This window comes from Dendrobates tinctorius, unplaced genomic scaffold (assembly GCF_039654945.1).
Source record: "Dendrobates tinctorius isolate UK_male_01 unplaced genomic scaffold, ASM3965494v1 ptg000191l, whole genome shotgun sequence".
NCBI lineage: Eukaryota > Metazoa > Chordata > Amphibia > Anura > Dendrobatidae > Dendrobates > Dendrobates tinctorius.
In genome coordinates this window covers 12,258,452-12,270,612 of record NW_027361858.1, presented here as the reverse complement: position 1 = coordinate 12,270,612, position 12,161 = coordinate 12,258,452, and the positions used below count along the sequence as shown (strand labels likewise).

General features: G+C 44.3%; 1 protein-coding gene across 4 annotated transcripts in view; it reads left to right on the top strand.

Annotated features, from left to right (window-relative positions):
* Positions 1-10,498, top strand: part of LOC141055758 (prostaglandin reductase 1-like) — a 126,408-nt gene extending 115,910 nt beyond the window's left edge. For all 4 annotated transcript variants that reach the window (XM_073552455.1, XM_073552458.1, XM_073552456.1 and 1 more), the window contains one exon: positions 7,638-10,498. In XM_073552455.1, coding sequence (XP_073408556.1) covers positions 7,638-7,748 — 111 coding nt within the window. In that variant the 3' untranslated portion in view covers positions 7,749-10,498. The remainder of the gene's footprint in view (positions 1-7,637) is intronic.
* Positions 10,499-12,161: the final 1,663 nt, after the last annotated feature.

Here is a 12,161-nt window from a genome sequence, read left to right as displayed (position 1 = left end):
GAATAATTGATGGCTTTATTGAATAATCCACAAAAAATATGAACAAAACACTGAGTGTTGTAGGAAATCTAGGTAGGAGTGGGTTAAATCCTACCACTGCAGGTCTTGATTAGATGCGCCAAGCTAACTTTGACTAAGAACCAGGACATGTGCTTCCTTAGTCTTTCTCAGTCCCCTGGGGGAAGCTGAGCAAAGTGGACTATGTTGGAGCTGAGGAAATACAAACCATAGTCTCTTTGACCAGACTGGGACTAGCTCAGCCATGTATAAGTAGCCAGGGTCTGTGTTGCTCAGATAGCGCCTTGACATGGCTATGAATTTGGTGTTTATGGTTTTGTTTTCAGTACTGTGTAACCTGTGGAAATTAACATCAATTTGTTTTGACGCAAGAACCCAGTGCCTCTGTGAACTCTACCAGAGAGCGTGACTCCTTAAAGTGTAGATAAAGTGCCTTGCGAAAGTATTTGGCACCCTGGAAATTTTCAACCTTTTCCCACATATCATGCTTCAAACATAAAGATACCAAATGTTAATTTTTTGTGAAGAATCAACAACAAGTGGGACACAATTGTGAAGTTGAACGAAATTTTATTGGTTATTTTAAATTTTTGTGGAAATTAAAAAACTGAAAAGTGGGGCGTGCAATATTATTTGGCCCCTTTAACTTAATACTTTGTTGCGCCACCTTTTGCTGCAATTATAGCTGCAAGTCACTTGGGGTATGTCTCTATCAGTTTTGTACATCAAGAGACTGAAATTCTTGCCCATTCTTCCTTGGCAAACAGCTCAAGCTCAGTGAGGTTTGATAGAGATCGATTGTGAACAGCAGTTTTCAGCTCTTTCCACAGATTCTCGATTGGATTCAGGTCTGGACTTTGACATGGCCATTCTAACACCTGGATACATTTATTTGTGAATTATTCCATTGTAGATTTTGCTTTATGTTTGGGATCATTATCTTGTTGGAAGACAAATTTCCGTCCCAGTCTCAGGTCTTTTGCAGACTCCAACAGGTTTTCTTCAAGAATGGTCCTGTATTTGGCTCCATCCATATTCCCATCAATTTTAACCAGCTTCCCTGTCCCTGCTGAAGAAAAGCAGGCCCAAACTATGATGCTTCCACCACCATGTTTGACAGTGAGGATTGTTATGAATGAGTCACCGAGGAGGAAAACAAAAACAAGCTAAGCCCCAGAAAACCAGAGAGGTTGGTAACTAAGCGGATTGCAGACCCCTGATCCTATCCACACAACTAGCAGTAGCCATGGAGCGTACCTACGATGATCCTAGACGCCTCGTCACAGCCAGAGAACTAAATAAGCCTAAAGCAAGAAAAGGGAAATCTAAACTGCCCCAGAGCAGACCCCAAAGCAATAGACAGCCCCCAAACATGTATTGTCGGTGAGACAAGATGAAAACACAAACACAGATAGAAAAATAGGCTGAGCAAACGATGGGGCCCACACTAACTAGAAAGGACAGGAAAGGAAAGATGCTGTCTGCAATCACGCACAAAACCCTGCCAAAAAATGTCCAACACTTTCTGATAACAAAAACACTGAAGTCGCTAGACTTCAATTCCCTATATCAGCACTCTGGTATATTCTGAAGACAGAGCAAAAAGAGACTAATCTGATCAGGGACAAAAAGCAAACTGGAATAAACAGAGACATAAGAATGGAAATTCAGCACAGCCCCAGCAGGAGCTGGCTGACCACAAAAACTGAGTAAACCAGACCAACTCTCATGTAAAAATCAGCAGAGCACACTTAGCTTGAGAAGGCAGGAACAGAACTGGAAACCAGAACCTCAGGGCAGGAGAAAATCACCAGCACAAAATTAGGGAGTCGGCTGTCTTAAATCCAGTCAGAGACTCCTGATGTCCACTCACAGTCCTCCTCCTCAAGTGGCAGGTCTCTGCCATTTAGATCCGCTTCATTACCTGCTGTCACCACCAGAGGGAGCCCGGATGGAGAACTCACGACTCCTCTGTCAACACAGCCAGCTCCACCACCCTCACCAGAAGCCAGAGGTAAACGAGAAAATGAGTTCACAACAGAGGATGGTGTGTTAAGGGTGATGAGCTGTGCTGCCTTTACACCAAACATACCATTTGGCATTGTTGCCAAAAAGATCGATTTTGGTTTCTTCTGACCAGAGCACATTCTTCCACATATTTGGTGTGTCTCCCAGGTGGCTTGATGCAAACTTTAAACAACACTTTTTATGGATATCTTTGAGAAATGGCTTTCTTCTTGCCACTCTTCCATAAAGTCCAAATTTGTGCAGTGTACGACTGATTGTTGTCCTATGGACAGACTGTCCCACCTCAGCTGTAGATCTCTGCAGTTCATCCAGAGTGATCATGGGCCTCTTGGCTGCATCTCTGATCAGTCTTCTCCTTGTTTGAGATGAAAGTTTAGTGGGACGGCCAGGTCTTGGTAGATTTGCAGTGGTATGATACTCCTTCCATTTCAATATGATTGCTTGCACAGTGCTCCTTGGGATGTTTAAAGTTTTGGAAATCATTTTGTATCCAAATCCGGCTTTAAACTTCTTCACAACAGTATCACGGACCTGCCTGTTGTGTTCCTTGGTCTTCATGATGCTCTCTGTGCATCAAACAGAACCCTGAGACTATCACAGAGAAGGTGCATTTATACAGAGACTTGATTACACACAGGTGGATTATATTTATTATCATTAGTCATTTAGGACAACATTAGATCATTCACAGATCCACCAAATCATAAGAACATACCCCTAAAAATGATACTTTATTAGGTTAAAAATAACCAAAAAAGACTTGGTTATGCACCAAAAACAAAAAATGACAAAAATCAAAACCAAAAGTGTTCAAACAAAACCCCAATAAGGGAATAACTAGGAATCCCTATTAGATGCCCTGAGCTCACAACTGCCTGGCCACGGAGGTTGGCACCCTAGGGTGGACGTTGTGGCGCCCCCGCTCAACGATGACTGGCCCTAGGGACCCTGATACACCCTGTAGTCACTAGGGTTACCCTCTACCCAGTCGTAAAGGGACCCCTCATTCTAGACAATAAAATACTGCTCTAAGGAGGGCCCTATATCCCTTATAGTTTAAAACAATAGAACACATTCAATCCACATTAACAGGTGGTTTCAGGGTAAAGTTGTGAAGGAAGTATTTCTACCACCAACTCAGGGGCACTGCGATGGGGTGTCCCTGTACCCCGTCGTATGCAAATCTGTTCCTGGGCTGGTGGGGGAGAGGAGAAATGGTGGCATAGTTTGGTGTCTATGTGGTACAGATTCATAGACGATGTATTCGTGATCTGGACAGGGTTGGAAGATCAATTTACAGAATTTGTGGGAGAATTCAATCAGAATGATGTGGGTCTCAGATTTACCTCTGAGATCCACAGATCCGAGATACCATTTTTGGACATTAAGATCAGAAAAGATAAAATGGGAGGGGTCTCCACAAGTATCTATCGTAAGCCGACCAGCACGAACAGTCTATTGCACTGGCAGAGCCACCATCCGGTTCCACTAAAGAGAGGCATTCCGAAGGGACAGTTCCTTCGTTTGAGGAGGAATTGCTCCAGGAATGACCTCTTTCAGAGACAGGCTGGGGACATGTTTTGTCGCTTTCAGGAGAAGGGGTACCCTAGACACATTCTCGATACCGCATATGATTTTGCAAACAGGTCAAATAGACAGCAATTATTGCAAAAGCGTGTAGCGGAGGATTCAGAGGAACAAATAAGGATCATTGGGACATTTGATACCAGACACCAGGAGGTTAGAAGAGTTCTATCCAGACATTGGGATGTTCTTAGATTGGACCCTGACCTTAGGGATGTGCTGGGAGAGCGTCCCAACATAACCTTTAGGAAGGGCAAATCTATTAAGGATATGCTAGTACACAGCCAGTACAGGAGACCAGTTAATACTGGGACATGGCTGGATCGCAAACCCCGTGGTTTTTTTAAATGTGGAGACTGCAGTTTTTGTAAATTTATGAGACCTGGGAAGTCCTTCTGCAGTTCGAGTACAGGGAAGATCTTTTACCAGAGGGATTTCTCGAACTGTAAAACCACAGGGGTTATCTATATGGCCACCTGCTCCTGCCCCAGAGACTACATAGGTAAAACTAAGAGGGAGTTCAGGAGGAGAGTGGGGGAACATATTGGTGATGTGAGGAACCAAAGGGAGACCCCGCTCACGAAGCATATGAGGTTGTGCCATTAAGGTGATCTTGGTGATATCAAATTCAATATAATTGAGGTTGTAAATATAAACCCCAGAGGGGGCAATATAGATAAGATGATCCTGAGGAGAGAATGTGAGTGGATATTTAGAATGGACTCTCTGGAACCAAAAGGGTTAAATGAGCAATTCTCCTTTGCCTGCTTCTTATGAGTGACGATTGATGGACGGGACCCTTTTGAGTCTATCGGCCACCCGCGGGTTTTTCGTTTGGTTTCCTCATTAATTGAGGATTCGTATGTATTATCATGCAATATTTGTGTATAGGATGTTCTCTTTACTGCCTGCCCCCCTTGATAACTTCTATTTACTGACTATAAAACATAAATGAGAGATTTAATAACCCCCTATTTGTGTTAAAAAGAATCCTCTAAAATCTAGCCATATAATATGGATAAGAGGGCGAGATCGATTGTTGTATAGCACATGAATGGCTATATTAAAAATGGAGACATTGATCTCATATAGTAAGAAGAGGGGCGTCAGACATCTTTATGGAGTCCTGGGCATGCACATTGTGCGCTGGAGGGACAGGAGGTGTTGCCTCTAGTGACGCCGGTATGGCGATCACTATCTGCTCTCTGAGTCTGCGCAGTAGAGCGCTGGATGGGCGTAACTGGCGAAGGCTGGGCATGCGCTATGGATCGGATTGTGATTGGAATGACGATCCGGATGGGGATTTTCGATTGGTCACACAGCGGTGACGTTTCGGACATGCGCAGTAGGAACATGGGGAGGATGCCATACTATGCCAGCACAGGTGGGCGTATACTTATGTGCTAATGGCGGCAGTTTTAAAAGAGGGAACAGAGCAAGGTATCATGACATTATTGCACCTATTCCTGGACACATGGCATCTGAACATCTGGCGTCCTGATGAGCCATAAAGGGCGAAACGCGTAGAGGCGTGAATTAACCCATGACGGGTGGTGGGCTACACAGATGAGTATCGCTATTGCAACTCTGTGCTGTATATAAATATGCTGGCAATAAGCTGGAAAGTGAAAGTATCTATCTGAGCCATGGATGAAAGCTAATGGGCATTAAGCCACTTACGACAGTAAATGTATTGTTAACACAGTGGAATATCTCGGCTGCAAATCTATGTTGGCTGTGTTTATGATAGCATGAATCTATATGTGACCTATATATAAAGGCAATTGGGCATTGCTGGCACTTGTGAAGTGAAATTGTTTATCTAAGCCAGGGCTGAAGATATTGGGCACCAAACCGTCTATGAACAGTGACAATAGAGTTGACAATTGCGGATATAACCCTATGTACATTGCTGATATGACAGTATGGCAGCCATTGGGCATTAAAAGAGAGTGATTATCTCTATGTGGCACTAGTTTGTGGTATTTTTTTGAGAAATTATCTGATGACCACAAGATTAATAACAGTCCATGTGTTAAAATAGAAATACTTCCTTCACAACTTTGCCCTGAAACCACCTGTTAATGTGGATTGAATGTGTTCTATTGTTTTTAACTATAAGGGATATAGGGCCCTCCTTAGAGCAGTATTTTATTGTCTAGAATGAGGGGTCCCTTTACGACTGGGTAGAAGGTAACCCTAGTGGCTACAGGGTGTATCAGGGTCCCTAGGGACAGTCATCGTTGAGCGGGGGCGCCACAACGTCCCCCCTAGGGTGCCAACCTCCGCGGCCAGGCAGTTGTGAGCTCAGGGTATCTAATAGGGATTCCTAGTTATTCCCTTATTGGGGTTTTGTTTGAACACTTTTGGTTTTGATTTTTGTCATTTTTTGTTTTTGGGGCATAACCAAATCTTTTTTGGTTATTTTTAACCTAATAAAGTATCATTTTTAGGGGTATGTTCTTATGATTTGATTCTAGACCCTTGTGTAATATTCAGATATTGTTAAACATTCACAGATCCACAATGAACTTCTGGAGTGAGTTTGCTGCACTGAAAGTAAAGGGGCCGAATAATATTGCACACCCCACTTTTCAGTTTTTGTATTTCCACAAAAATTTAAAATAAGCAATACATTTCGTTCAACTTCACAATTGTGTCCCACTTGTTGTTGATTCTTCACCAAAAATTAACATTTGGTATTTTTATGTTTGAAGCATGATGTGTGGGAAAAGGTTGAAAAGTTCCAGGGGGCCGAATACTTTCGCAAGGCACTGTATGATACACAGTTCCAATCAATTAGGATCATTCTTCAGACTTCTTCAGGAGGATCACAATTGATTTGAAACACGTAACAGATCTACACTCATTTTTTTTGTCTTATTCAATAAAGTCATTGATTATTTTATTTGGATCATCTGAGATGGATGTTTCTTCATTTTCCTCAGACAAAAATAAGGAATATTTAAAAAATGGTGTGGTCATTTTAAAGGGCTTCCATATTAAAAAAAGGCAGCAATATTTACTTGCCCGGGTCTCAGAACTAATGCACAAGATGCATCAAACCCATATAATAAAGATGGCGGCAACATAGGTGCTAAATACTGATAAGACAACAACCTACCAGTTCATGGAGGGGGTGATTGCTTAGTATTAAAATTGCACAAAATTTGCTGTGTGAAATGTTTTTAATTTTGGGAGAAAGATCTTTTATACCATGTTAATGGCTAACTGAAAAGATGGTAACAAATTGCAAGCTTTTGAGACTACTCAGGTCTCTTCATCAGGCATATAGACTAATACAAAATCTGAAGGATAACATATTTATACACAACACAGAAACAAATAATGAAATTAGATAAGTGATGTGAAGCAGAACTATCATTATGGGAGAATGATAAACTGTTGTGACCATAAATATTGGAACAGTTCATAGATAAGGAGTGTGAATGTTTTATTGTCCTCTGATTGGGGTCTTGTTCTGGGTTGTGATGCCCCCACAAGTATGAGGAGCACATGTGCTGCCCCCACAGGTCTGAGGAGCACATTGCTTAGTTGATGTAGAAAGACACTACAATAGGAAGTAAAATGGTTCCACAGTTTGCAAATCTTTTCATGGCCAAGCTTGAAAGGAGCTTTTTGTCCTCAGGTCCTATGATAGTTCTTATATTATAATTTACTGTTCTGCACAGTGACCCTTTTCTGTCTCTTTCTACCACCGCTACAAATGCCTTTAAAATTGTGGGAAAAATGAAAATGGTAACACCCAGTTGTCTATTTATTGCCACTCTCCTACAAGCAGTAAAAGAGGAACAGCGCAATTCAGAGTTGCAAAGTTCTCCAGAACTGTTGTTTCTTGGTAAATTTGCAAAAACAGAGGAGAACTCAAAAATTCAAATACTCTTCATTTTACCTGTTACTTCGTAAAGAATGCTACTAGTAATGACTGTAGTTCTCAGAGGCCATTGTAAAACAATAACATGTGTTGTTCTTATATTATTTAATAGGGCAAGGTGAAATATCATGAACACATCACCAATGGTTTTGAGAACATGCCGGCTGGATTCATTGGAATGCTCAAAGGAGAGAATACTGGGAAAGCAATTATAAAGGCTTAAACTAAGAGAAGAATATTCCAGCGCTGTAAAATAAAAGAAACAAACCAGGGTGCATCCACTGTGTAAAACCTTTAAACCACAATTGTAATGGTGAGGCAAGGAGAGACACACCTGATAGGGTTGTGAAACTTCTGTCACAACACCTACAAACGCATGAAACAGCTGCTGCAGTCTGCACAGGGTCCAAGGACTTGTAATTGAAGATGGCTATAAGGTGCATCATGCCCTGATGAAGTGAGCTGGGACAGCTCAGGAAACGCGTAGGCACCAATAAAGCTCCTTGAATTATACCTACAGCAGCGCAGTGTATCATTGCACATAAAAGCCATCTTCAATTACAAGCGCTGTAAAATGACATATCTGCAAGATGTCCTTAAGCAATCAGCTGTGACCACTGACCACACAAAATTAAGTTAATTCAGCTTGCAATGCTCAGCTGTAGTCAGGTATAATGGGTGAAGCTATATCAACATATGAAATAAACACAATTCACATATTAGAAGTCATTTTAGAATAACTTACTTTCTTTAAAGTGAATATTTTGCCATGTGTTTGCCACATATCATATTTTGCAGATATGATGCATCGTGTTATAAAATGCACCCCAAATTTTCAGGAGAAAAGTATTTTTTTTAATAAAATGGTGGTGCATCTTATAATCTGCTTTTAGGGTTGCTTACCTGGAGGCGGGGCGGCGGCAGTGGAGCGGGGTCCTAGGTGGCAGGGTTGCTGCTGCAGGAAGCTGGCTGCATCGGAGGCAGGAGATGTTACTGGCCCCAGGCTGGTAGTAGGTGGTTAAAACCCAGAGACCCCGCACACTCCATGCTTTTCAATGTGGTGGACTCTGAGAAAATTGCTGCCGGAGATGGTGCATGTGTAGTAGGGGGAGTCCCAGCTGTGTAACCAGACCGGAAACAAGGGGACTGTCACCAAGGTTCCTAGGGGGACTTTTTCCGGGGGACAAAATTGGAGGACGGACCAGAGAGGGTTATAGAAGGGATGGGGGCGGAGCAAGAATAAAAGGAGCTGAGGACGCCAGCAGGGGGCACTCGACAGAGTGGGAGAGGAGAAGCAGGAAGGCTAGAGGGCACCAGAGAGCCAGAAGGAGAGCTAGAAGAAGAGAGCAGCAACTGGAGGGACCGGAGAGAGACTCACCGCAGACAGGAGAGAGACGACACCGAGCCGTACAGCAGAGAGACACTGCCCGACCGCGCTTTCAGCTTCCGCCACCACCCGACTCCAGCCCGCGGCTGCGGCCTACTTGCTGCTGCCCGCGGCCTCCGCCGCTCGACTTCAGCCCGCTGCTGCGGCCTGTCTGCCATCACCCCCGGCCTCCACGGCTCAACTCCAGTCCACGGCTGCGGCCTGTCCACCGCCACCTGCGGCCTCCGCAGCTCAACTCCAGCCCGTGGCTGTGGCCTACCCGCTGCCACCCCAAGCCTCCGTGGCTCGATTCCAGACTGCAGCTGCAGCCTACTCATCACCGCCTGCGGCCACTGCAGCCCGATCCCAGCCCACGGCTGCGGCTTGTTCACTGCCACCCACGGCCGCCGCTGCCCGGCCTCAATCTCTGGTTGCGGCCTACACGCCTCGAGTCCTGGCCAACACCATCCCACATCCGCTGGGAGGCACAATGCAGAGGAACTCTACAGGGGCCTGTTGTGCCCCCACTCCACCTGGGAGTAGGAATGCTCGAAGCCTGCACCAAATCCTCATCAGCTGGGCCCAGCGGCTGAAACGCCGAAACAGCATCGACCACCACTCTGCCGGACGTCAGAGGAGGATAAGTGACACGTAGTTAATAACCTATAGATTTCTGGACCCATAGTCGGCCACACAGCGGCCCTATAGTTACCGGTCTCGACCGGGTAGTCGTGTTCATGTTACCTGTGTATTCTTGTTTTGGTCCCTGCGAGGATAACTGCAGTTAGCTTGTTGGTTACTCAGGATCATCCCCATAGGACAAATATAAAGAAAAACTTACATCCTAAGTTCATCCCGTCTCCCGTCTCATCACTGCATCCCGCGTACCTGCGAATACTACACATGTGCAATTGAGACCTTGGGAGACAAAATCTTAGTACCGAGATCTTAATCTGAGCATGCGGCACCTCCTGAGTCCGTTTTCCCAGAGTCCACTTCATTGAAAAGCATGGAAACTATGGGGGCTCCAGGTTTTCAACAAATGTTGTCAGAGCCCCTGCACCATTGAATATCACCTACTACCAGCCTGGGGCCCACTCTTGCCTCCACTAGAAGCTTCCCGCAGCAGCGACTATTGGACCCAGCTCCACGGCAGCCGGTAAGCTACATTCAGATTATAAGACACCCCCCCATTTCCCACTCATATTTTTAGGGGGGAGTGCGTTGTTTTATCATTCGAAAAATACAGTAATTTGACCGTAGTATACTGTAGGGGGCAAAGACCCTGATTAAAGTCACTTACTGGGCTGCTAGCTGTAAATTTTATAAAATCACTGACTTAGCAGGAGATTATCACTAGAGCTCTGTGTAACCCCCACCCCCACTGATAGGCAATTTTCTGCCTACGCACAGTGCGCACTAACAACAAAGGATGCTACTCTTGTACAAATGTTCAAATGTTTGTATTTTGTATTTCATGTGTTGATCTAGTCGCCAAGTTTTACCTGAACAATTATTGGAGGATTGTGCAACTTCCCCTCCAGCTGCTTTAGCCTTGTAAAATCAAAAAATATTAAAAAAATAAATAATGTCTGTTTTATTATCGACCTTTGAAACTTTATTGTTCTATGTACGAGAATCGCTTCACTTTAACTTTGTGTTCTACTATTTAACCCTATACAGTATATATCTATATAAAAAAACTGACCATCACATCCTTTGGTTGACTACTATTTAACCCTGTTATGACCGGGATATTTTCAACTTCTGAAACTTTTTTATATTTTTACTTTTTCATCCAAGAGCCATCACTTTTATATTTTTCTGTCAAAATAGCCATATGCCTGTCTTTTTATGAAATGAAGTTTTAAACGACACCATTCATTTTATCATGTAATGTACTGAAAAACTGGAAGAAATTTCAAGCAAGGAAGGGACTGACTGAGGCTGAAATTCAGCCTTGGCATTTGAGAGCACACAGGTCCACTTGGTTTGTGGTGAACGTGAAATTTGTTGGTACACTTGTAGGTCATGGCTGATTTGGGTGTATGTCACATTTTCAGAATAAATATGCTATACTTGTGACTGGCCCATCCAACAAGGCCAGAAGCAGGCAAATCACATATTTGCGGTCATGTGGCCGACCACTCTCCCTGGTAATACCGAAGAATCCTAACAGCGTGTAGTGCTCATGATATAAGGATTCAGCAATCTAGAGTTGTAAGAGGAGGGCAGGACGGTCGCAGCCGAGGACACCGGGGCTCTGGTGTTCTGACCTCCTCCCACAGAAGTACTTTCAGCATCTACCGGTGTACCTGTTCTTGTTGCTGGTCAGGGATTCAACTGCGGTGCAACCCAGCTCCTGCACATTTGATTCCAGTGCATGAATATGAAATAACGGACACAGATACCGGTTCTGATGCAAAATCAACGCTTTTACTTTCTTCTTCATCGGTCCCGGACACATCAGTTACATCGCAGTCCACACAGCATTTCTCCTGCATTTTCCCTTTCTGACTTTCTTCGCCCTCACGTACATTACGGGGTAGTAGCGCCCTTGGCAGCACTGCACCTTCACTACTATAGTGCCTCAGTACATAGGGGATCCAGCTCATCCATTTCGCCCCGGATTTGCCAGCTTCAGCCCTATTGAGGATCTGTCACATCATGAATGTTCTGCGCCCTGCACGACTTTTGGAAAATAATAAAAAGAGAGGCGCAATGAGTGTACCTGTGTTAAGATAAAATTCCCTAGCTAAAAAAACAGGGTGCTCACCTTAGAGGGTTGTGCCTCCCTTGCACAACCACGTGTGAACGTTTATGGTGGGAGGGGAGTGTGTCCTCTTACCCCAGGAGGGCACTGCATGTGGCTATCAGCAATCTCCACTCTCCTGTTCGGTCCGTCTTTCACCGGCTTCCGGACGTGATCCTGTGACCGACCCCAGCCGTGAGTAAAATGCCAAAGATCCTGAAGCTTCTCAGCGACGCCCAGCAACCGCAGGTCCTCCCACAAACAACTGCCCTCCAAGCTGCTCCTGCCGCTAGTCTTCAAAAAGAGGAAATTTAGTGAAAAGCTGCAACAAAGCTGTCTATAGGAGCGCTAAAGGAGAGGCAGAAACAAAAAAAACCACTGGGCATTGGAGGAAGAATAAAAGCTGAGTTTTAAACCCTTTTTTTGGTTTCTGCCTCTCCTTTAGCGCTCCTATAGACCGCCTTGTTGCAGCTCTACACGACTTTTGGATCACATTGCCTTCTCTTTTCCTACTGCTG